Genomic DNA, 27,522 nt, shown 5'->3' on the forward strand with positions numbered 1-27,522 from the left:
CTATTTATTGGATGGAAGAGGGTAGCTGATGGTGACATCAGGTATCCAGCTAAAGTCACAGGGGACAGGCCGGGAGGAGGAGATTAAAGTAAATATAAAAAAGCAGTCCTCAATGAATACAGAGACCAAAAACTCCAAATGTGAACAAAAGAGTAGACATGATCCATACTGAGAAATGATCACAGAATCTGCAATAAGAAAGCCAATGAAGGCCGGGCACAGTGGCTCACACCTGTAATCCCAGCACTTTGGGAGGCACAGGCAAGTGGATCTCCTAAGGTCAGGAGTTCAAGACCAGCCTGGCCAACATGGTGAAACCCCATCTCTACTAAAAATACAAAAATTAGCTGGGCATAGTGGTACGTGCCTATAATCCCAGCTAGTCAGGAGGCTGAGGCAGGAGAATTGCTTGAACCCAGGAGGCAGAGGTTGCAGTGAGCTGAGATTGTGCCACTGCACTCCCACCTGGACGACTGAGCAAGACTCCATCTCAAAAAAAAAAAAAAGAAAAGAAAAGAAAAAGAAAAAAAAACAAGTCAATGAAGTTAGCAAGAGTGCTTGATTCCAAACCAGAGGTGCATTCATTTTCTATCACTACAAGTCAAATTACTACATGTTTAGCAAATGATAGTAACAAGCATTTATCACCTCACAGTTTCCACAGGTCAGGAGATTGGGCATGGCTTAACTGCGTCCTCTGCTCCAGGTCCTACAAAGCTGCTATCAATATGTCAGTTGAGCTACATTCTCCTCTGTAAACTTGACTGGGAGAATCAGTTTCCAAGCTCATTCATGTTGTTGGCAGACTTCATTTCCTTGAGACTCCAGGACTGAGAGCCCCAGCTTCTTTTTTTTTTTTTTTTTTTTTAATTTTAAGTACCAGGGTACATATGCAGGATGCACAGGTTTGTTACACAGGTAAACGTGTGCCATGGTGGTTTGCTGCTCCTGTCAACCCACCACCTAAGTATTAAGCCCAGCATGCATTAGCTATTTTTCCTAATGCTCTGTCTCCCTCCACCCTTCTTCCTACAAGCCCCAGTGTGTGTTGTTCCCCTTTCTGTGTTCATGTGTTCTCAGTGTTCAGTTCCCACTTACAACATGCAGGGTTTGGTTTTCTGTTCCTGCATTAGTTTGCTGAGGATAATGGCTTCCAGCTCTGTCAATGTCCCTGCAAAGGACATGATCTCGTTACTTTTTATGGCTGCATAGTATTCCATGGTGTATATGTACCACATTTTCTTTATCCCGTCTATCATTGATGGGCATTTGAGTTGATTCCACATTTTTGTTATTGTGAATAGTGCCACAGGGAACATACACACACATGTATCTTTGCAACAGAATGATTTTTATTCCTTTGGATATATACCCAGTAATGAGATCGCTGGGTCAAATTGTATTTCTGCCTCTAGGTCTTTGAGGAATCCCAAACCATCTTACACAATGGTTGAAAAGTATAAAAGCATTCCTATTTCTCTGTAACCTTGCCGACATCTGTTGTTTCTTTTTTCTTTTTTTTTTTTTTTTTTTTTTTTTTTTTTTTTTGAGACAGAGTCTCGCTCTGTCACCCAGGCTAGAGTGCAGTGGCCGGATCTCAGCTCACTGCAAGCTCTGACTCCCGGGTTTACGCCATTCTCCTGCCTCAGCCTCCTGAGTAGCTGGGACTACAGGCGTCCGCCACCTCTCCCGGCTAGATTTTTGTATTTTTTAGTAGAGACGGGGTTTCACCGTGTTAGCCAGGATGGTCTTGATCTCCTGACCTCGTGATCCGCCCATCTCGGCCTCCCAAAGTGCTGGGATTACAGGCTTGAGCCACTGCACCCGGCCGCATCTGTTGTTTCCTTACTTTTTAATAATCACCATTCTGACTGGTGTGATGCAAATAAAAACCACAATAAGAGATACCAGCTTGCTGGCTATTGGCTGCACTCAGGTCCCAGTTGCCCACAGTTCCTCACCACATCACTCTCTCCACAGGAAGTCACAACAAGGCCAGCAGGAGAACCTCTCTCTCTTTACTCTGCTAAGAAGGTCTTATATACTGTAACGTAATTGATGGAGCAACACCCCACCAATTTTGCCATATTCTATTGGTTGGAAGCAAGTCACAGGTCCTGCACATACTCAAGGAAGGTGAGGAGGTAACATAGGGTAGGATTAAGAATAATCTTAGAGGCCAGGTGCGGTGGCTCACGCCTGTAATCCCAGCACTTTGGGAGGCCAAGGCGGGTGGATCACGAGGTCAGGAGATCGAGACCATCTTGGCGAACATGGTGAAACCCCATCTCTACTAAAAATACAAAAATATTAGCCGGGCGTGGTGGCGGGCACCTGTAGTCCCAACTACTTGGGAGGCTGAGGCAGGAGAATGCCGTGAACCTGGGAGGCGGAGCTTGCAGTGAGTCGAGATCGCGGCACTGCACTACAGCCTGGGCCACAGAGCGAGACTCTGTCTCAAAATAATAATAATAATAATAATCTTAGAGTGTGTCTACCAGATGACTCCAATGATCTGGCCCCCAGTAATTCAACATTCTTACCACATGCAAAATACGTTCCTCCATTCCAAGGTCCCCCAAAGTCTCAGCTCATTATTGCATCAGCTCAACATCTAAAATTTCATCATTTAAAGCAGGTCCAAGTCTAGATGAGGCATTCAAGTAAAATCCACCAGGTCCCACTCCTGGGGCACAATTGCTCTCTCTCCATCTGTGAACTTGTGAAATTAAAGAGACAAGGCATCTGTCCCCAAAACACCCAACGTACAATGGTGAGATAGGCATAGAATAATATCCACAGATATTCTGGTTTAAAAGGGGAAAATGGGAGATTAAAATGAGCCACTGGTCCATGGCAGTTCTGAAACACATTTGGGCAAACGCTCAGTCTCTTGATTAGATTTCAAAACATTTATGGCCCTTAGTGTCATCCTGTGGGTTCTTAGTCTTGCCTTCTGGGTCCTTTTTCCTTTTTTATAAAAGGTTGTACATGTTTGCAGCTGAGTTGTTTTATTAACCTACTTCCTGCCAGAATGATTTTGAGGTCTGACAGCCTTCTTTCGTTTTGTACTCTGTCTGTTTGAGTCCAAATTATCAGTGTTTATAAAGAAATAATTCTCTTAAAAACTCTGGGGATCTTCCATGGATTTCACAGTGATTCACTTCATTAGACAAAAGCCACATCCACTATTTTCAAGAAAATTCCTTCTCTACTTTGGCCTCCTGCTGAGATGTCTGAGGGACAATGCCCTTAAGCTTCTAGAGATCCTCTGGTTTGGTTAAGAAGATTTGTAAGGCATGTCCTTAATCTCTTGAAAGGAAAGAGAACTAGTGTGACTGAATACTCTGCCCTCATGATCCTTCTAAGATCTTAGCAAAGTGCTGTCCAGCCACACCTTGTCCTTTTCTCTTGATAGTGAATTTTGTCCTCTTTTGCCATCTGGAGAAGTTGAAAATTTTCCACATAAGCAAGTCCTGGTTTATTTTGTTTAACAGTTCTTATCTCTCCTTTCTCACACTTTACTATTAGAAGCAAAAAGAAAGCTGGCAGCACTGTCAACACCTTGCTTGGAAATTATCTTAGCTGTGTATCCAGGCTCTGAGTTATTAGTTCTGCTTTCCATACAACTATATGAGAAAATTTTACTAAGCTTTGAACTGCTAAATAAAAATAATAACATGTTGCTCATTTGCTTCAGAGTCCTCAATGCTAGTGTCTTTAAAAACCAGGTATCTACTAACAGTCTGTTTGAGGTGATTGAAGATTTTTCTGTCATGTTCCTCAAAATTCTTTCAGCCTCTGCCCACTGCTTGATTCCAAAGCTGCTCCTACATTTGTAGGTATTTGTTATAGCGGCACTCCATCTGTATTATTTTCTTATTGCTGCAAAAAATGCCACAGCAGTTCCCCGCCATGATACCCTCTCCACAAGCAGTTCATAGTATAATTCTTTGGTTTTTTTTAAGGCCAGGAAGGGAATTTCTCTCTCCAGTCTACTACATAACGTAATATAATCATGGAAGTGACGTCCTATCATCTTTCCCATACTCTGTTGGTTAGAAGCAAGTCACAGGTTCCACTCACACTCAAGGTCACACAAGCGCACAACTTGTTGAGGGTCACTTTATCATGTGTCCAAGAGGAAAGAAACCAGATTGTGGTGAGCAGCAGAATGAGTGGAAAGTGAGGAAATGAAGATAAGGGATATAAACAATTTTGCAAGATTTGGTTGTGCCAGAGTAAAGAGAAAAAAGCCAGTAACTGGAGAGGTCAAGAGAGCAAAAATAAAGGTTTTTTAGTTTTCATACTAAAGGTAGTTTCTCATGATTAAATGCTTATGGAATGAAGCCTATAAAAAGTCTTAAAATGCCCAGGGAACCAGATATCAATAATTTCAATGAGGTTATAGCAATTAAGACATTGTACTACTGGGCCAGTAATAGAAAAATTGACCAAAGGAACAGAACAGAGAACCTAAAATAGCACATGATCCACACATATGTGAAAACTTGTAATAAGATAGATGTACCACTGCAGATTTTTGGGTTAAGAAGAACATCTCAATAAATGTTACTGAAACATTTAAATACCCATATGGAGAAAACTGAAATTTTATCACTCTCTCATGCTAAAAAAGAATAATCTTAAGATAGAGTAAGGTCTTAAATGGAAAAAGAAAAACTTAAACTTTCCAAAGAAAATAGGGAAGAATATCTTGACCTTGGAGTAGAAAAGGGCTTCCTAAACAAGATGTTTTTAAAGATGCCCTGATGACAAATTTTAAAATAGACATATTCAACTACACTAAACTTCAGAAGTTCTGTTCATCAGAAGACACCGTAGAAACAAAACACAAGCCACAAACTGTAAGAAGATACTCAGCACACAATTGAGGATTAGTATACAGAATTTATATCTTAAATACCTAAAATCAATAAGAACAAGAGAAATGAAAAATATGTATAGCAAATTGATAGAACAGGAAATATGAGTGGCTTATAAACATAAAAAGATTCTCAATCTGATGCTCAAACTGAGAAGTGTGAATTAAGACCACGAGACATCAATTTTTATCCACCAAATTGGCAAAAATAAAGCCTAACAATATCAATTACTATAAAAGATGCAGATCAACAGGAACAGGAATACACCTACACTTCGGGTGGGAGAATAAATTGGTACCACCCTATGAAACAATGCATCATTTCCTTGAAAGTTAAACATTCACATTCTCTACATAACACCAATTGCACTCCTTGAAATATATCCTGGAAAACTACTCCACATGCTGACTGAATACATGAAAAAGAATATTTAGGGCAGCCCTGTTCTTAAGAGGGGGCAATAAAAAAAGAGAGAAAATAACCCAAATGTTAATTCACAGAAAAATAAATAAATAGTATGACTTAATTTTGTGAAAAATATTTGAAGTGGTATACTAAGCACAATATATACACTTCATTAATAGGTTTAGTAAACATTACTCAGAGGACTTTTCACCTTGGTTCTCTTGGCCTTCATTTGAACTTTTGCTAATAGAGCATACATGGTCATCTCAGCTCTATTCCAGCTGATTCCTTCCAAGACCTCAATGGCCTTGTCATGGTTTTCACAAAATGAATAAATGAGGGCTTGCTGTATAGGACTCAACTCAATAAGACCTAAAAGGGAAGGAAAGTTTATCGATATCTTTGCCAAGTATCAAGGATTTTGAATATAATTATTCTAAGGGAGTAATTCAATAATTTGTCTTTATAATATGAATTAACAAATCAACAAATTATAAAATTAACAAATTATACTAAGATTTATTTACTACCAGTAACCAACAAGACATTCCAATTACAAACAAAAAATAGAAAAATTGTAAGCTTAATATTTCCCATAAAAATCTCTCTCACAAAATTCACTGCTATGAATCATTTTACTAATTGGCAATGTACGTATAAAACTAAAGTTTCAAAATCTAATTTGATTTTCAATTGGATCCTTCATGCTATTTATACATAACTATTGCAAAATAGCATAAAAATTTTAAATACTGAAGTATTTCTTAAAAGTTATAATTAATTATATTTACCTTTGTCCATTTCTGCTACTTGATAAATAGTAAACTTTGCAAGATCATAACATTTCATCATAAGAAGATATTGTCCTCTGGAAGAAATAATCGATTTTGATTCCAAGTAGCTAAAAATAAACTTTCTAAAATAAAGTTTCTTATAATCAGTTACTTAAAATTTTACAATATATTTATTCTTATTTACTTATGTATGCATTAAAAAAGTGAAAATTATAGACATTTTGTATAATCTAAATACATCAATTAGCATAGTGATGTGATGAGGAAACTTAGGAAATGTAACGCTGAAAGAAAAATACCCAAATCTCTTTTTGTAATTATCTGTATTTAAAATGTTATACTTTTTGCTGAGAAATTATTAAAAGATAAAGTTCAAGGCATATACAAGGAAGGAGGTATTTACATAAATTGCTAAAATGTGGTTCAAGGACAAAGCAAGCCCTTATCAGTAAAGCATTGTCTCATTCCATTTTCCCAGGTCTATAAATCCTTAAAAGATTATATTTTTGATAGTGATAACTCATAACTTGTAAAGGATATCTTTATAGAAAGTTTTACTACATTTGAAATACTGCATGGAAGTAGGCACTACCCGTAGAAATGGTATAAAATTCAATATGTCATTTCTTTTCACTGAATTAGTGGAGGTTTATGTTTGGTACACGTGCTCATGTTTGATTGTGGACATAATCAAAACAACTGTTCAAAATATGTTACCTTACTCTTATGAGATATGTGATAACTATATGACTAGTTGCTTAAAAAGGTCTCAAAGAACATAAACACTAAACAGGTATATTTTGATGCAGAGGTAGAGCAAAGGGAAAAATCTGGTTATCTTATGTAATAAACTATCTTAAAGTTTAACAAACTGGCTTGCCGGTGGGGAAATGGCAATTACTGGGAGATTAAATGTAAAATGGGGAGTCTGAAAGGTTCAAGAGGGAACTGAAGATCCCCATTCAATTTCTCTGATGTTAAATTATCCCAGGAAAAATTCAGTTTCTATGCTCATACCTTCTTATGTATAATTGGATTCCATCTGGCTGAAGGTGGATAGCACGAGACAATTCATTTACTGCCTTTTTCCATTTATGCAACTGTTGAGTGATAAACAGAAACTTAGCTCCTAATAATACCAGTTGCTTCCTTTCTGATATTTATTCTCTCGCCCTTTCTACAGAAATTTTGCAGGTACATCTCCTAACATACATGTTTTTCTTAAGAATCAACAAAGCAAATAGGTTACAGAGAAGTGAAAAGAAAAATTTATGATATACTCTTAGTTTTTAAAAATAATCTATCTTTAATTTTGAATAATAATTATACATACCCACTTATACTATTTCACACAAATGTGATTATATAATACATTCTGGATTGTGTGCATGTTTGTGTTCTCTTTTATCATTTAGCTTTCAGTTTTTCTCCCTCAACCCTAACAACTTTTTCAGTTAACCTGATCCATCTTAATCAAGTAGCATGCAGGCCAGGCTCAGGCCTCTAATTCCAGCACTTTGGGAGGCTGAGACAGGAGAATCGCTTGATGAGGCCAGGAGGTCAAGACCAGCCTGGTCAACATAGTGAGACCCTGTCTAGACAAAAACAATAATAAGAATAAAGACTAAGAAATAAAGTATCATGCAAAGGACAGTAAGATAAAAACTAAAACTATATTCCACTTAAAAATAAGGGAGGAAGAACAGGCCTGCACAAAAATTAAGTAAATGAATGAATATAACAAAATAAAAAAATGATGAAAAGTAATCTGTTTAACATCAATATATAATGAAAAGTAAACATTAATCATTCCCTTAATACTGGTCACAGAAACTGAATTTGTACAAATTTGGGGACAAAATCAACTACCATTGGAAATACTGACAACAGAGCACTCTGCAGACCAGAGCAAAATTAACCTGGGACAACCAACCAATTTTTTTATTGTTATCGCACAATGATGCAAAGAAGCAAATGTACAAAACTAATTTGTGCATGGAAGCAGGCAGTACCTGTAGAGATGGTAAAAATGTTTGGAGGAAATGGTGGATGGACTCAAAAGAGGGAACAGAAAAGGAAGAAGTTTGAAATTTGTTAAAACAAATTGGAAATTTTCTGTGGAACTTCAGGCCTGCTGCTTCCTAAGCTAACCCTATTCAGGATGGTGTAATTAATAAATCATATAGTCATATGTCCACATTGCTACACCTGTTCTACCAACCATACATGTCTATGCATTGAGGAAACCCTGACTTAAGACAAATGGAGGCACATTCTCAAATCTCTACAAGCTTCCCTGTGGTCCAGAGACATTAGACCACTACCAGGCAACCTTAGATTAGATTTACCCTGGAGGATGAACCCACATAATGAGAGTATGTATTCTTGTACATACATATACAAGGGTTTATTTACAATTGTTTTATTTACATGGAATTGTATTGTACACACTTCACACTCTTTTGTGAGTCCTACTTTTGTAACTCAAAAATATCTCATGGAAACCCTTCCAAGTCAGCTAGCATACTTCTATTATTCTTGTCACCATCTCTGTTACATTCTATGGTGTGAATGCACCACAAACTATTCCATCATTACGGCATAGAGATTTTTGCCTCTCAGAACAGCCTTTGACTATATCCTTACACCTTGCTATCATGCTAGTGTTTTGATTTCTCTATGTGTTCAGAGAAACTCCAACTTCCACAGATGGTCTTGGCTTCATCAACAGGGTTAGGTTAAGCAAAAGAACCACACTATGGTTCTATGAGTATGTCCATCCTTTCCCCGACAGAGTCAAGAGCTAACATGACCTAATGGCAACACTGAACCTGCCCTGGGTCCCCACCTCCATCGTCAGCAGAGTAAGGACTTTGAATGGGATTCTAGTCACACTGGGTCCTGAGACGTAGACAATGGAGGGCAGAGCCTCCAGGCAATCCTCCAGGGACATATAGTGTGTGCCAGGAATAAACCTTTGTTTTAATACAGTAATTTTGAAGGTTTTTTTTTTTTTTTTTTTTAACCCCAGCATAGCCTAGTTTATCCTGGCTGAAACCATCATAGACAAGAGACAAAGGTAGAAAGGCAATTAGGAGATGGTTCCTGTGGGGTCTTTCAGATCTTTGGCTTTTGTAGAATTTAGCTTTTATTCTAAACACAAGGGAAGCTATTGAAGGGCTTGAGCAAAGAAACGAAATAATCTGACATGTTTTGGCAAGATCACCGTGGCTGCTATTTGAAAATCCTGGTGAGAAACTAGTATTTGGACAGGGCAGTTAGAGGTGAAGTGGTGGAAATGCGTGTCTACTTTGAAGGGTAGAGACAAAAGTTATAGCGTTATCTCTGAAAATCAGATCTGGCTGGAATTGGAGAGGATTTTTCCTATTTATTGTGCTGTTTTAATTTGTCACAGCTGGGACATATAACATTTATTTTTAATTTAAACAACTTATAAAAATTAAACAAAATTAAAGGGAAGTATGAATGGTCAGTATCCCGTTCTATGGATGGATCCCATTGTATAAATCTACCTACTCACCTGTATGTACACACACACACACACACACAAAACATTGGACCATAGACTCAAATTGTTTAGAGCAGCTATCCCTAGAGAATAAAATTATATATAATAGCTTTCAGTTTATTTGTATTTGCATGCATATATTACCTGCAATAAATATATAATGCTTTTGTAATAAAGAAAAAAAGGTATTATTTGCAAAAGTGAAAGACATAAAAATGTACACCTTGAAAGTAGAAGCTTTATAAATGAGTAATTAGAGTTAACTATCAGCTTAACACATTGTTTATAAATGCATTAGCCCCTACAATTATCTAAAATATGTATATATATATAAAAATTATGCTGAACAAATATCCAGAAAATTAAAGTTTTTTTTAAAAAAAATGAAGGTTCTCAAGGCTTAAATACCTTAAAATAGGTTTCTGCTCGACAAAGATAGCTTTGAATATATAAAGGATCAATTCTAATAGCCTCAGAAAATTGCCAAATGGCTTCCGTGTAGTTATCCAGGTATAGCAGATGTATGAGGCCAATATTTACATAAGCCAAAGTAGTAGTTCTAAAAAAAAAAATGAGAAAGTGAAATCTTGTTAAACATTTTTCATTATTCCAAATATTCTCCAATTAGGAATAAACTGAATGAAATAGATGCATCAGTATTCATCAGAGTATTTTTTTTAATGTTTTACAAAGGAAAGGAAAGTAGCTGCTCTCTGTGAAAAACTATAAATACCTTTATGAAACCCTTAGGAGGGAATTAATGTTTTTAGGGTCTGAGCTAGGAACAGAATTCCTGAAGTCTCCTAGACTTTTAGCAAAACTTTACTCTTCTTTGATTTACTTTCCTGTTATCTTGAGTCACAAGCTTAGTTTTTCTCAACTAAAGGGTCTTTACCTCAGGCTATGTTCTATTGGCCATGAGTGACAGTAAGAAACAGTCATATTCAAGGGTTTGGTGGCTTGGGGTTAAAATCCTCTCCACATACATATTAACACAGCTTTTCTGTATCAAATAAATGTTATTTATCTCTCTTAGAATCAAATGATTTTCAGCAGAGAAATAACCTTAGAAATTATCATGTTTGATGCCACTATTTCAAAATGAGAAAACCACCCATCCAATAATCTGGTCTAAAAGAATCCCTGACCCCTTGCCTAGACACCAAAGTTCCTACTTCCCGTTTTCTGTCTCTTTGAAACTGACACTCTTTTCTTTTTCTTTCTGGCTCAAAAATGTCCAAAAGAAAACCACTGTGGTCATTATGGAGTCATGCTCCACGAATTTCCTGTGTCAAATTCAAAGTTTACCTTGGATAGATTAAGCAAACCATCTGCTGGTTGGCAAGGAATTGACATGATTAGTTACTCTTTCTGACACCTTCCCTTTTCACAAATGCTTCATTGGAAGAAAGGGGAAATTTTAATTAAATCTGTGATTTACAGTTTGTCTTTCTGACTAGTGCATTTAACTTTCAGTCTGTATTTCTTCCTGAACCTATGGTCTACATGGTATTAGTGTTTTTATTTTGCTTTACTAAACAAAACAAAGCCAGAAGTTCTAAATAGAAGGTTGCCTTCCATTGAGTTGTATGCTGTCCATAGCAATCATATACCAAGCAGAATTTTTTTATTATTTTAAAACTTAATGACAGTTTTCCATGAAGTTAATTTCAAAAAGCTCTAGCCTGGGCATCTCCAAAATCCTCAATAGTATTGATTCCTTATCCATGGATTTAACTCCTGTCAAACCCATTTAACTTCTAAAATTTGCAAAAACACCCGAGGCAAACAGATGTTGAGAACAGGTTTTATTTTAGAAGTAATCTTGTTTTTAGAAGTAGTATTCTAATTCTAGGATGACTTTATAAGTGTCTCACTTTTTCTAGGTTATCAACGATTAGGGGAAAGAAACTTTTTCTCCCATTTTAGGTTTTCAATTTTTTACAAAAGTGAAATCAATAAATATGAAAAGGAAAACGTACCTTTCTAGAGAAATAACAGTTTCAAAGTCACAAATTGCCAGCAACCAAAGTTTTAGATGTGCATAGACTATTCCCCGATGTAGAAAACAACCAAGATTCTCATAGCCATCATTTATGAGTGCTTAAAAATTTAAAAAAATGTATTTCATTCAGGTTCTAAAATAACCATATGTAAATTATATTTTAGTCTGTAACCTTCCTATTGCTTATTCTCTTTTTTTAACATTATATAAAATAGAAACATATCTATGATGAGTGTACTTGTTTGGTAAGTTAAACAATAGTATTGTACATTAAAATGTATTTATTAGTAACAATGTGGCAATTGTGGTTCACAAACTCATTAGAGCTGAACTAAACCCTGATCGGAATCTAGCATAGTCCACTCACTGTATAGGTGAGGAGATTAAAGTCCAAAGGCGGTAAGTACATTGACCACCGTCATGATATGACAGTCAGTGGCAAAGACTGGCCTAGAATCCAACTCCAGTCAGAAGGTTGACATGACCCTTGATGGCCTGATTTTATCAGGAAGCCATCGTTACTGGCCAAGAACAGGCTTGGTTACTAGTCCTGAAGGCAGAAAGCAGAGGTCAGGCTTACACACAAACCAGGATGGACAAGCAAAGAGGCTACACCAAGGCAAGCAGAGCTTGGAGGTAAGGCAGATGGCTTGACTATGCACATCCCAAATAACAACTATCCAGGATGCACATCCCAAATAATGGAAGGGAGAAAAAGAACCTCCTCTCAGTACTCTAGGTGTGTGACTGTCATCAGTAACCAGTCTAGAGGTCATCTCATGTCTCTCGCCTACTGATTGCCCCTTCACTTTCAAAACATGTTAGTGAATTAGATGGGGTTTCCACAAGTTTTGACACATATTTTTAAAGCTTCTCATGCCATTCTGCCTTAAGATGGAAAGTTTTGCCAAAATGTGCATAATGTTTACAGTCTAAGACAAAAATATTCACAGTACTAAATTTAGGGAAGTATAGTTAGTGTCAGCAATGATCATAAAGATTAAGTAAATACAGTCATGCACGACTTAACAGTAGGGATATGTTCTAGAAATGCATTATTAGGGGATTTCTTTATTGTGCAAACATCATAGAGTGTACTTTCACAAACCTAGATGGTATATGTTACATATGTATATACATATATCAGGTTTACCCATAGTATATACAGTGCATTTTTGACTGAAACATCATTATGTGGCACATGACTGGTATCACTTGAAGAAAATCTAACTGCTCAGTTCACGGTATGATTGACTAGCAATTGAAAAATCAGCTGCAGTTTGGGTGGTTGCTCTTAACAAATAATAATAATAAAAAAACGATTCTTAAGAAAAAAGAAAAAAATATCATTTAACCTCTCTGTGCTGTGGCTTTCTCATCAGTAAAATGTGAATGAAAATAGTACCGAGCTCCTAGTATTACTCTGAATATTGAGATACTTCTTATTTGGCACTTTAAAAAGCACTTTGCAAGTAGCAAAATGCCCAATAAATGTTAGATATCATTATTATTATTATTATTATTACTAGCTTAGCAAAATATCTTGAGAGTCCTTTTTTGTTGTGGGCGATAAAACTCCTTGGGCTATCTGGTAGGAAAGGATTGAGGCTGAAATCAAGTTTGTCTGCTCTGGATAATTAAATAATAGGAATTTTGTTCAATTATTGTGATAGCCTAGAAGTGGGGAGAGGAGTGCATGAGAAGCCCAAAACTTATATAAGAGGGAAATATAAGAAAGAAGCCTTTACAGGAAGACCAGAGAGAAAGGGATTTGGCCAGTGGTAGATGGATAGGGCTGACAGAGTCAGATAAACTTCTAAAAATGGGGGTGGTTTGATCTTCAAATTTAAGTTACCTGTGCTAAATTTATCTTCTGAACCCTAAAGCATTCAGTAACAGATTAGTAGACACAACATGTTTGTGTTGATGTTATACTGGGGAATGAAGGACAGACCTGGTAAAAAGCAAAGCCAAGAGAACAGTAGCCACAGAAGTGAGGGTGAGCAAAGATGGGGAATCCAGCCAAAAGCTGAAACTGGACTCAAAGATGACGAAAGAATTAGACAGAAATCCTCAGGCCCCTTTCCCAAGAATCCTTGGAAATAGAGGGGAGGACACTAGACTCCTCTCAATACACAGAATGAAATTTGAGTTATTTTATTTTAACATTAATGAGAAGGGTGACCTCAGAAGGCAAATGGACTTAAGACAATCAAGTAACCATCACCTTAGCTCTTCTTCCCTGTGGAAATCTAGTTGTCTCTTCATCTCTAGACACCGTCTAATCTACAATGATGGGATTCTAGAACTTCGCACCCAGGTGAACACAGGCATATCTGGAGCGTTAGACTCAGGCTGGATTTCATCAGTCAGGATGAGCTCATTCATTCTGTTGGAGTCTGTTTACTGAGCACTGACTCTATGCTCACCAAATGTGCTGGCCACATGCATAAACCAGGAGTGTGCTGATTGAGGGTAACACAGAAATGGCCATTTTTAGCTGTTGGTGTCCTTAGCTACTAAGGATTCCCAAAACCTATTTTTAGTTTATGGGTTAAAAACGCTGAATTTGACAAATCTCTTGGGCTGAGCCTATGGAGCAGGACACAGCCCACCAGGACAATTTACTGCCATTTTAGAAAGCTGACTAGGAAACAGGCCTGGGTTTCCAGAAAAGTCTTTAGAACCCAGTATATTATAGAAAGAGATTTCTTTGATGTCACATTCTCCCCTTGCCACAGTTAACACACACACACACACACACACACACACACACACACACACACGGGCATATTAGAAACACTTATAACTAAACCATTATAGCTATATATTCATATATTGTATATCTATATAAGAATATTAAAATGTATAAGCTCATGTAATATATACTTATAATGTATATTAGTATATAGTAGTATACTTATTACATTAGTGGCCCCACTTTACCATTCACCACTATGAAACTGAGCTGTTGAATCTCAGATCAGATTGCTACATACATGTAATTGAAGGCAAAGTACCTGAAACACTGTAATCCTGTAGCGCTCTAAAAGGGTTACTCTTTCTGAATAAGCAACCTCGATAATACAATGCTAACCAGTTATTAGGATCTAAGTGAATTGCAGCAGAAAAATCTTGAGTTGCTTCTTTGTAAAATTTCCGTTTAACATATGCAATCCCTCGGTATGTCCTAGGAAAAAAAGATTTGTTTTAACAAGTATTGTAAAGTATACATTTTCTCTTTTTGGTAAACCTGTACAACTAATTTTATATTTGAATAACAATTTGTAAATGTTTCTCCTTGCTTCACAAGAGAGTTTAGTCATGAAGTTAACAGTAAAAATGATACAAACTTTTTATAAATTGAAGGACACTTTATTGTATACATAATTATATGCTTATTAGGCACATTCTACATATTAATTATATGCTTACTAATTTCATTTCTTACATTTCTCATGGAGGTATGTCAATAAAATAAGCATTATATTTATTATTTATTCATTTCCCAAAATGTATTAAGCACTAATTTATACAAAATTGCTCCCTAGAAAAACAAAATGATCCATTTTGCAGAACATGGGCCCTAGTGAGTAGAAGTTTTAGAAGATTTTTCTCTGGGCCTTGAAGATACATCCAAATATGTGAGAGTCTGCTCTTTCATGGATGAAAGCTATTGCGTTAGTTGTGTAAACTGGATTCCTTTATCATTAACTTCTGACTCCAATTTTGAAATTATCACTGACTTAGATCTATGCTAAAAAACTCATTTTCAGTTAGTTAATAATGTGAAGCATATCCATTGTTAGAAATAAAATAAAGATGACAAGGAAAAATAGAAGAAAGAAGCTACTAGGTTGTCTACTTAGAAGAAATAAAAATAGTGGGAGGTTGCAAGATGGCTGAATAGGAAGAGCTCCAGTCTATAGCTCCTAGTGTGAGCAACGCAGAAGACGGGTGATTTCTGCATTTCCAACTGAGGTACCAGGTTCATCTCACTGGGGCTTGACAGACAGTGGATGCAGGACAGTGGGTGCAGCCCACAGACCGTGAGCCAAAGCCAGAGGAAGCATCGCCTCACCTGGGAAGTGCAATGGGTCAGAGAATTCCTTTTCCTAGCCAAAGGAAGCCATGACAGATGGCACCTGGAAAATCGGGCCACTCCCACTCTAATACTGCACTTTTCCAACAGTCTTAGCAAACGGCACAACAGAAAATTATATTCTGTTCCTGGCTCGGAGGGTTCCACACTCACAGAGCCTCGCTCACTGCTAGCACAGCAGTCTGAGATTGAACTGCAAGGCTGCAGGAGGCTGAAGGAGGGGCGCCTGCCATTGCTGAGGCTTGAGTAGGTAAACAAAGCAGCCAGGAAGGTCAAACTGGGTGGAGCCCACCATAGCTCAGGGAGGTCTGCCTGCCTCTGTAGACTAAACCTCTGGGGGCAGAACATAGCTGAACAAAAGGCAGCAGAAACTTCTGCAGACTTAAACGTCTGTGTCTCACAGCTTTGAAGAGAGTAGTGGTTCTCCCAGCATGGAGTTTGAGATCTGAGAATGGACAGAAAGCCTCCTCAAGTGGGTCCCTGACCCCCGAGTAGCTGGGAGGCATCAACCAGTAGGGGATGACTGACACCTCATACAGCCAGGTGCCCCTCTGAGACGAAGCTTCCAGAGGAATGATCAGGCAGCAACATTTGCCGTTCTGCAATATTTACGATTCTGCAGCCTCCACTGGTGATACCCAGGCAAACAGGGTCTCGAGTGGACCTCCAGCAAACTCCAACAGAACTGCAGCTGAGGGTCTTGACTGTTAGAAGGAAAACTAACAAACAGAAAGGACATCCACACGAAAACCCCGTCTGTACATCACCATCATCAAAGACCAAAGGTAGATAAAACCACAAAGATGGGGAGAAACCAGAGCAGAAAAGCCGAAAATTATAAAAATCAGAGCACCTCTTCTCCTCCAAAGGAATACAGCTCCTTGCCAGCAACGGAACAAAGCTAGATGGAGAATGACTTTGAAGAGTTGAGAGAAGAAGGCTTCAGAAAATCGGTAATAATAAACTTCTCCAAGATAAAGGAGGATGTTCGAACCCATCAAAAGAAGCTAAAAACCTTGAAAAAAGATTAGACAAACGGCTAACTAGAATAAACAGTATAGAGAAGACCTTAAATGACCTGATGGAGCTGAAAACCATGGCATGAGAACATGACGCATGCACAAGCTTCAGTAGCCAATTCGATCAACTGGAAGAAAGGGTATCAGTGATTGAAGATCAAATGAATGAAATGAAGTGAGAAGAGAAATTTAGAGAAAAAAAGAGTAAAAAGAAATGAACAAAGTCTCCAAGAAATATGGGACTATGTGAAAAGACCAAATCTACGTCTGATTAGTGTGCCTGAAAGTGACGGGGGAGAATGGAACCAAGTTGGAAAACACTCTTCAGGATATTATCCAGGAGAACTTCTCCAACCTAGCAAGGCAGGCCAACATTCAAATTCAGGAAACACAGAGAACGCCACAAAAAAAAGATAATCCTCGAGAAGCGCAACTCCAAGACACACAATTGTCAGATTCACCAAAGTTGAAATGAAGGAAAAAATGTTAAGGGCAGCCAGAGAGAAAGGTCGGGTTACCACAAAGGGAAACCCATAAGAATAACAACACATCTCTCGGCAGAAACTCTACAAGCCGGAAGAGAGTAGGGGCCAATATTCAACATTCTTAAGGAAAAGAATTTTCAACCCAGAATTTCATATTCAGACAAACTAAGCTTCATAAGTGAAGGAGAAATAAAATCCTTTACAGACAAGCAAGTGTTGAGAGATGTCATCACCACCAGGCCTACCTTACAAGAGATCCTGAAGGAAGCACTAAACATGAAAAGGAACAACCAGTACTAGTGACTGCAAAAGCACGCCAAATTGTAAAGACCATCGATGCTAGGAAGAAACTGCATCAACTAATGAGTAAAATAACCACCTAACATCATAATGACAGGATCAAATTCACACATAACAATATTAACATTAAATGTAACTGGGATAAATGCTCCAATTAAAAGACACAGACTAGCAAATTGGATAAAGAGTCAAGACCCATCAGTGTGCTATATTCAGGAGGCCCATCTCACATGCAGAGCTCAAAATAAAGGGATGGAGGAAGATCTACCAAGCAAATGGAAAACAAAAAAAAAGCAGCAGTTGCGATCCTAGTCTCTAATAAAAAAGACTTTAAACCAACAAAGATCGAAAGAGATAAAGAAGGCCATTACATAATGGTAAAGGGATCAGTTCAACAAGAAGAGCTAACTATCCTAAATATATATTAACCCAATACAGGAGCACCCAGATTCATAAAGCAAGTCCTTGGAGACCTACAAAGAGACTTAGACACCCACACAATAATAATGGGAGACTTTAACACCCCACTGTCAACATTAGACAGATCCACAAGGCAGAAAGTTAACAAGGATATCCAGGAATTGAACTCAGCTCTGCACAAAGCAGACCTAATAGACATCTACAGAACTCTTCACCCAAAATCAACAGAATATACATTCTTAGCACCACATCGCACTTATTCCAAAATTGACCACATAGTTGGAAGTAAAGCATTCCTCAGCAAATATAAAAGAAGAGAAATTATAACAAACTGTCTCTCAGACCACAGTGCAAACAAACTAGAACTCAGGATTAAGAAACTAATTCCAAACTGCTCAACTACATGGAAACTGAACAACCTGCTCCTGAATGACTAATGGGTATATAACGAAATGAAGGCAGAAATAAAGATGTTCTTTGAAACCAATGAGAACGAAGACACAACATACCAGAATCTCTGGGACACATTTAAAGCAGTGTGTAGAGGGAAATTTATAGCACTAAATGCCCACAAGAGAAAGCAGGAAAGATCGAAATTGACACCCTAGCATCACAATTAAAGCCACTAGAGAAGCAAGAGCAAACACATTCAAATGCTGGCAGAAGAGAGAAAATAGAACTAAGATCAGAGCGGAACTAAAGGAGACAGAGACACAAAAAATCCTTCAAAAAATCAATGAATCCAGGAGCTGGTTTTTTGAAAAGATCAATAAAATTGATAGACCACTAGCAAGACTAATAAAGAATAAAAGAGATAAGAATCAAATAGATGCAATAAAAAATGATAAAGGGGATATAACCACCGATCCCACAGAGATACAAACTACCATCAGAGAATACTATAAACACTTCTGTGCAAATAAACAAGAAAATCTAGAAGAAATGGATAAATTCCTGGACACACACACCCTCCCAGGACTAAACCAGGAAGAAGTTGAATTCCTGAATAGACCAATAACAGGCTGTGAAATTGAGGCAATAATTAAGAGCCTACCAACCAAAAAAAGTCCAGGACCAGATGAATTCACAGCTGAATTCTACCAGAGGTACAAAGAGGAGCTGGTACCATTCTTTCTGAAACTATTACAATCAATAAAAAAAAAAAAGGGAATCCTCCCTAACTCATTTTATGGGGCCAGCATCATCCTGATACCAAAGCCTGGCAGAGACACAACAAAAAAAGAGAATTTAGGCTAATATTCCTGATGAACATCGATGCAAAAATCCTCAATAAAATACTGGCAAACCGAATCCAGCAGCACATCAAAAAGCTTATCCACCATGATCAAGTGGGCTTCATCCCTGGGATGCAAGGCTGGTTCAACATAGGCAAATCAATAAAACGTAATCCATCATATAAACAGAACCAAAAACAAAAACCATATGATTATCTCAATAGATGCATAAAAGGCCTCTGACAAAATTCAACAGCCCCGCATTCTAAAGACTCTCAATAAATTTGGTATTGATGGAACATATCTCAAAATAATAAGAGCTATTTATGACAAACCCACAGCCGATATCATACTGAATGGGCAAAAACTGGAAGTATTCCCTTTGAAAACTGGCACAAGACAGGGATGCCCTCTCTCATCACTCCTATTCAACATATTGTTGGAAGTTCTGGCCAGGGCAATCAGGCAAGAGAGAGAAATAAAGGGTATTCGATTAGAAAATGAGGAAGTCAAATTGTCCCTGTTTGCAGATGACATGATTGTATATTCAGGAAACTCCATCGTCTCAGCCCAAAATCTCAAGCTGATAAGCTACTTCAGCAAAGTCTCAGTATACAAAATCAATGTGCAAAAATCACAAGCATTCCTATACACCAATAACAGACAAACAGAGAGCCAAATCATGAGTCAACTCCCATTCTCAGTTGCTTCAAAGGAATAAAATACCTAGGAATCCAACTTACAAGGGGTGTGAAGGACCTCTTCAAGGAGAATTACAAACCACTGCTCAACAAATAAAAAAGGACACAAACAAATGGAAGAACATTCCATGCTTATGGATAGGAAGAATCAATATCGTTAAAATGGCCATACTGCCCAAGGAAATTTATAGATTCAATACGATCCCCATCAAGCTATCAATGACTTTCTTCACAGAATTGAAAAAAACTACTCTAAAGTTCATATGGAACCAAAATAGAGCCCACATTGCCAAGACAATTCTAAGCAAAAAGAACAAAGCTGGAGGCATCACACTACCTGACTTCAAACTTTACTACAATTCTACCATAACTAAAACAGCATGGTACCAGTATCAAAACAGATATATAGACCAATGGAACAGAACTGAGGCCTCAGAAATAACACCACACATCTACCACCATCTGATCTTTGACAAACTTGACACTCATAAGCAATGGGGAAAAGATTCCCTATTTAATAAACGGTGTTGAGAAAACTGGCTAGCCATATGCAGAAAACTACAACTGGACCCCTTCCTTACACCTTAGGACCATAAAAATCCCAGAAGAAAACCAGGGCAATACCATTCAAGACATAGGCATGGGCAAAGACTTCATGTTTAAACACCAAAAGCAATGGTAACAAAAGCTAAAATAGCTACATGGGATCTAATTAAATGAAAGAGCTTCTGTGCAGCAAATGAAACTATCATCAGAATGAGCAGGCAACCTACAGAATGGAAGAAAATTTTTGCAATCTATTCATCTGACAAAGGTCTAATATCCAGAATCTACAAGGAACTTAAACCAATTCACAAGAAAAAAGAAATACATCAAAAAGTGGGCAAAGAAGGTGAACATACGCTTCTCAAAAGAAGACATTTACACGGCCCACAAACATATGAAAAAAAGCTCATCGATGCAAATCAAAACCACAGTGAGGTATCATCTCATGCCAGTTAGAATGCTGATCATTAAAAAGTCAGGAAGCAACAGATGCTGGAGAGGGTGTGGAAAAGTAGGAATGCTTTTACACTGTTGGTGGGAGTGTAAATTACTTCAACAATTGTGGAAGACAGTGTGGCGATTCCTCAAGGATCTAGAACCAGAAATACAATTTGATACAGCAATCCCATTACAGGGTATATACCCAAAGGATTATAAATCATTCTACTATAATGACACATGCACACGTATGTTTACTGCAGCAATATTTACAATAGCAAAGACTTGGAACCAACCCAAATACCCATCAATTATAGACTTATAAAGAAAATGTGTCACATATACACCATGGAATACTATGCAGCCATAAAAAAGAATGAGTCCAGGCTGGGCATGGTGGCTCACGCCTGTAATCCCAGCACTTTGGGAGACCAAGGTGGGCGGATCACCTGAGGTCAGAAGTTCGAGACCAGCCTGGCCAACATGGTTCAACCCTGTCTCTACTAAAAATACAACAATTAGCCAAGTGTGGTGGCGGATGCTACTCGGGAGGCTGAGGCAGGAAAATCGCTTGAACCCAGGAGGCAGAGGTTGCAGTGAGCTGAGACTATGCCATTGCACTCCAGCCTGGGTAACAAGAGCGAATCTCTGTCTCAGGAAAGAAAGGAAAGAAAGGAAAGAAAGGAAAGAAAGGAAGGAAGGAAGAAAGGAAGGAAGGAAGAAAGAAAGGAAGGAAGGAAGGAAAAAGAAGGAAAGAAAGAAGGAAAGGAAGGAAAGGAAGGAAGGAAGGAAGGAAGGAAGGAAGGAAGGAAGGAAGGAAGGAAGGAAAGAAAGAAAGAGAGAGAGAGAGAAAGAGAGAAAGAGAGAGAAAGGAAGGAAGGAAGGAAGAAAGAGAAAGAAAGAAAAAGAAAGAAAGAAAGAAAGAAAGAAAGAAAGAAAGAAAGAAAGAAAGAAAGAAAGAAAGAGAAAAGAATGAGTTCATGTCCTTTGCACATGGATGAAGCTAGAAACCATCATTCTCAGCAAACTAATACAGGAACAGAAAACCAAGCACCGGATGTTCTCATTCATAAGTGGGAGTTGAACAATGAGAACATATGTACACAGGGAGGGGAACACCATACACCAGGGCCTGTCAGGGGTCGGGGGCAAGGGGAGGGAGAGCATCAGGACAAATTCCTAATGCATCGGGCCTTAAAACCTAGATGACAGGTTGATGGGTACAGCAAACCCCCATGGCACATGTGTATCTAACAAACCTGCATGTTCTGCACATGTATCCCAGAACTTAAAGTAAAATAAAATAATATTTTTAAAATGATTTAAAATTAAAAACTGCAAGTGAAAAGATGAGTAGACATGATTATATACATATTTTAAACCATTTCAAAACAAAATTTAGACTAAAAGAAAAGCAACAAAATGGAAACTATACTATGTGCAAATGAAAACTGCACAATGCACAAAGTTTAATATACAATACAATAAGATAGTACATCCCTTGAAGCCAGGAGTTCAAAAACAACCTAGGCAAAAAGGCAAGATCCCATTTCCACAAAAAAAATTGAAAAATTAACAGGCTGTGGCAGCACAACCTTGTAGTCTTAGCTACTTGTGAGGAAGAGGTGGGAGGATCGCATGAGCCTAGGAGGTTGAGGCTGCAGTGAGCCATGACTGCGTCACTGCACCCTAGACAGGGTGATAGCGTGAGACTCCTTCTCTATAAATAAGTAAACAAAAGATTCTGCAAGAAAATGTATGAATAGTTTTCTGTGCTCAAAGTACAAAGGATATGAAGAAGAGATGCAAGGTGGTAGGCAATGCTTTAGAAATTGATAATGCAACTAGTATTTAGGAAATGCAAACGAAACAATTTTAAATTGTCATTTATGCCTATTAAATGACCCACACCATTAGGTTGTAGGCAAGGGTTTTTCATTTACTGATGGCACTGAAAATTGATTCATTGTTTTTAAAGAGCTGTCTGATATATTTCAAGCAATTTTCTGTTCTGAAAATGTATTTCAAATAATAGTAATAATTTCAAAAACGACATCTAAAATCATTCTTACCTTGCTTGAGAATTTTGGTGATCTATATTTAACAAGGCTGTGAAATCCTCTATGGCTGCAAACCAGTTTTCATTTTCATAATAAAACAGCCCACGTTTCAGTAATGCATCTGTTCTTTTGGGATCATAAAAAATACACTACAGGGACAGGGGGAGGTACATAAACATCACAAAATGAAAAAAAACGAAGTATATAATCACATAAGTGATCTAAAACTATGTTTTTAACTTCAGGTTAATAAAAGCAAACCATCTGAAGATGTCAGAATTTTCAGAGTGGTAGCTAAAGAACATACCTTTAGGAGATTTTTTCCATCATCAAATTCTAGAGAGGGAATATTTTTTAGGAGGAAAAAAAACAGCATATACAGGAAGCCCAGGCTTCTACTCACTGAAACTTTTGCTGATAAAAATTCATAAGTGAATTGTTCAACTAGAATGGAGTTCATTGGATCTATCTCAGCATTTTATCCTAATTAAAGACGTAACATATTAGACTACATCAAGGCTGATTCAATCACATAAAATATAGATTAATCTAGCCATTAAAATAGGGAAGAGAATTGAACTGGTACTGGCATGGCTCATTCATTTTACATTGACATACAAAGTAATAGAGGGAACAGACTAAATCATATATCAGTTATAAAGCTCTTCACCTATTGTTAGTAGAAAAGAATTGAAGCACAAAGGAGATGACCAAATATCTTTCAAATAAAAAAAAAAAATCCTAAAGATTTCAAAATTTGTTTGATCTCAGTGTGCTGCATTACTCTATTTCTGAACTATTGGTGCAGGATAGGGGAAACAAAGAGAATAGATAATCTAACAATTTCAGCATCTTCAAAAGAGCTTTTTGGTCATTTCTAGACCAGAAGTTAACAAAACATGTAATATTCTCCTCAAGCAGAAAAATGTCAAGTGGATGTCATGGATTCATAAATAGGGCAGTTGGGAACATGGAAAGTTAAATTATTTAAATAATTGCTTCTAAATTCTAAATTGCAGTAAGGAATAAGAATTTGGAGTTTAAAGTCAGGAGATCAGAGTTGGAACTGTACTGCAATAAGGGGAATATTTTGCCTTGACTACGATTCAGTTAAAAGTTCATTTCCTGGTCCAGCACCGTGGCTCATGCCTGTAATCCCACCACTTTGGTAGGCCAAGGCGGGCAGATCACAAGGTCAGGAGATCGAGACCATCCTGGCTAACACAGTGCCTGTAGTCCCAGCTACTTGGGAGGCTAAGGCAGGAGAATGGCGTGAACCCGGGAGGCGGAACTTGCAGTGAGCCAAGATCACGCCACTGCACTCCAGCCTGGGCAACAGAGTGAGACTCTGTCTCAAAAAAAAAAAAAAAAAAAAAAAAAAAGTTCATTTCCTCAATTCTCTGACATCTCCTAAACATAAGTTACTCTCCCACCATCCTTATTTCCTTCATAGTACTTACCACAATTTGTAACAATGCCTTAATATCATAATTTGTAATACTGCCTTAGTAAATAAATACTTGCAAGTGAACAAATGAATGAATGAATGTATGAACAAACCAGTAAACACAGCTTCTTTGAGAGCAGATAGGTTCCCTGCAGAAAAGAATCAGTTATTCAAGAGTTAAAAAGTAGAAAATACTTTTCTTTAATGTTTAAAGGTAAGAAGCAATTTTCAAAGGCTTCTTTAACCACTGTAGCATGGCTCCAGAGGAGGCAGCTGGAAAAGCTGGGCCCCTCTACATGTTATCTCAAGGCCTCCACGTCCAATTCTGATGTAAATTCATTCATTCACAATTTAAAAAATAATAATTAACACAGTGTTAATATAAATTCCAGTAATGAAAACTCTAGCTCCTAACCTATAACAAATCAATTTTGATTATATAATATATATGAAAAGATCTTCAAAAATTTGCTGTACTATTTGCATGAGGATATCGCAATCTAAACTATATAAATGGTAGAATTATATGTGATAAGACTTACTTTAGAAAAGTCATCAATGGCCAGTACTTTGTTTGCTATTTCATGCATCTCACCCCTCCTGAAATAGATGTCAGCATCTGTGGGCCTGCATTTAATTGCCTGGGTATAATTTAGAATTGCCATAGTTACGTCTTTTTTTCCCCTGTAAATTTCTGCCTTTGACAAATATGCCTCTAAAGAAAATTAAAAAGATAAAATTTGGAGTTATAATCCTTTCATTCACTATGAAAATTTTAAAAGATTAATCCCTCTCCCTCCAAAAAATGTAGTCAAAATAATTTTTCTCTATTACATTTTCTTAACTATTAGTTTATCTTATTTTATTCTATTTTATTTTTTTAGGCAGGCTCTCCTGTCACCAAGGCTGGAGTGCAGTGGCACAATCATGGCTCACTGCAGCCTCAACCTCCAGGGCTCAAGCAATCCTCCCACATCAGCCTAATAAATAGCTGGAACTACAGATGCATGCCACCACACCCAGCTAATTTTTGTATATTTTTTTATAGACACGGGGGCTCACCATGTTGTCCAGGCTGGTCTCAAACTGCTGGGCTCATGTCATCCGCCCACCTCAGCCTCCCAAAGTGCTGGGATTACAGGCGTGAGTCACTGTGCCTTGACCCATTTCATTTAATTTTTATTTTTACAATGCCAAATTTGTTCTCAAAGGCTGGATAAATGCTCATTTGTGGTTAAAAGTACTTTCAATTTGAAGTAACAAAAATTACTCTTTACCTTTCCATATGTCTAAAATGTTTTTTCATAATCCTTTAATCATCATAGTAAAAAGTTAGGCTGTGATAACACAAAACTTAATGGACTTTTAGCAGCGATCAACACAGGTCAAAAATCATTTATTAAGCTCATGTTTTATTTTATGGGTATGTTGTAGGTGCTGGGGATACAAAGGTGAATATCACATTTTCACATTCCTAGAAAGTTCCATGGGTGCTTCAAGTTGATTGGAGGATAGCACATAAGAGCAAAGGTACAAATTTCTTACAACCAAGTAAGCCTAAGCATACAATAACTAACTCAGAGAGATGTGATCAAATCACACAAATCAAAGAGAGATTTGTAAATTACTTCTATAACTAACTATTTTAAATTCATATTCTTTCGTTGTGAGATGAGCAGTAAGGAACCAATTTACTGCAATATATATCAAAGACAGTAAACTTTCAAACCATGATAAGTATTTTAAAAAGACTATAGGATTGTATGAGCCCTGGATTTACAATAACAAGAGTAAAAAAATTTAATTGAGGAAAGTCATTTTCAGGACATATATCTACTGATTTATGTATTCTTACAGTACCAATAAATGACAAAGTTGAGGTCAAAATGTAGGTAATATAACTGTCTCTACAGACAACCCACCTGTATTATTTTTATTATATTTATGTATATAATTCAAGTCATCCAAAGCTTCATTAATTTTGTCTTGGAAAAGATAAATTAAATGTCGTTGCCAATAGGCATTGAGAAACAATGGTTCCAAGAGCATTACCTAGAAAATATATGTAAAAATTCAGTTAAAGTTGATTTGTTAAAGGAGGATATCCTATCAAATAAATGTTTCAAACACGATTGATCCCAGTGGCTTTGTATGTATGTAATGTAAAATAAAACCTCCCAATCTGACAACTAAAAATCATGTTTTTAATATTATTTGAAAATGCAAATAATTATACTGTTATAATAATTCTACATGCTATACTATAAACATTCATTGTTCAAAATTTCAGCAAAAATTACTATACAATTAAAAGCAAGTGTAAATGGTGAATATTACTATTTTGGTTAAATAAAACTTACTCTCTGTAGATCATTCATGGCACTCTGCAACTTTCCCAGTTTTCTATAAATAGCTCCACGCCTACAATATGCAAATGCAGGATATTTTGTCTTATCGTTTATTTCTTCAGTCAAAATCTTCACTTCAGATTCATAATGTTTAATGACCTCTTGTGGAAGATCGGACTCCACATCATCACTTAATTTTAGTTTTGGTGGTTCTTTCACTCTTTCAGGTGTGTCTTTAGGAACTGATATTTTATCATCTTTCTCTTTTACAGGCGTGCTCGCATCTTTGTCCGTAATGAGCCTATCAAAAGCCCATGTCCGAGGATCAATATTTTCTGGAATTCCTCCCTTAGTTTGGAAGAATTTTTCAAAATTTAAATACAAAGGTAAACTGGGACACCGTATTTGACGTTCATATAATGGAACTTTGAACAAATATTTCTTCTGTTCTGGAAGTATTCCATGAGATGTTGATCTAGTTTTTAAAAGAGTGATTTTTTTTAATTACAGAAATACAATCATCTTTCTAATCAGTAAATCAACTCAGTCACACATAAAACTACTATTTCTGTTATCAAAACAAAATTACATGCTAATTTTATGCGCAAGTTCTCCTTTTCATTTAATAAAACGGTAACACTGTATGAAGAATCTCAAGTTTATGAAAGCAAAAGACTGTTTTTAAAGATGTAGCCTCCTTAGAGTACTAAAAAAATGAGGTCAACGCGCCTTTCAAGTTTAATTTACACCCTCTACCATACCTAACCCACCAGAGGAATTACAATTGAGAATTAAGGAAGTA

At 37.1% G+C, this 27,522-nt stretch overlaps 1 protein-coding gene across 11 annotated transcripts in view; it reads right to left on the reverse strand.

Moving 5' to 3' along the window:
• TTC6 (tetratricopeptide repeat domain 6) overlaps nt 1-27,522 on the reverse strand; it is a 244,260-nt gene that overhangs the window by 66,460 nt on the left and 150,278 nt on the right. For 10 of the 11 annotated variants that reach the window (XM_050795859.1, XM_050795855.1, XM_050795856.1 and 7 more), the window contains 10 exons: nt 26,733-27,195; nt 26,295-26,424; nt 24,915-25,087; nt 22,938-23,074; nt 14,640-14,809; nt 11,597-11,717; nt 10,023-10,173; nt 7,103-7,185; nt 6,083-6,159; nt 5,503-5,663 (listed from right to left, as the gene is read on the reverse strand). In XM_050795859.1, the coding sequence (XP_050651816.1) occupies nt 5,503-5,663; nt 6,083-6,159; nt 7,103-7,185; nt 10,023-10,173; nt 11,597-11,717; nt 14,640-14,809; nt 22,938-23,074; nt 24,915-25,087; nt 26,295-26,424; nt 26,733-27,195 (1,666 nt within the window). Of the gene's footprint in view, nt 1-5,502; nt 5,664-6,082; nt 6,160-7,102; nt 7,186-10,022; nt 10,174-11,596; nt 11,718-14,639; nt 14,810-22,937; nt 23,075-24,914; nt 25,088-26,294; nt 26,425-26,732; nt 27,196-27,522 lie in introns of those variants that run through there. The other variant, XM_050795864.1, reaches the window with a different exon arrangement.

Source organism: Macaca thibetana, chromosome 7, assembly GCF_024542745.1.
Source record: "Macaca thibetana thibetana isolate TM-01 chromosome 7, ASM2454274v1, whole genome shotgun sequence".
Lineage (NCBI taxonomy): Eukaryota > Metazoa > Chordata > Mammalia > Primates > Cercopithecidae > Macaca > Macaca thibetana.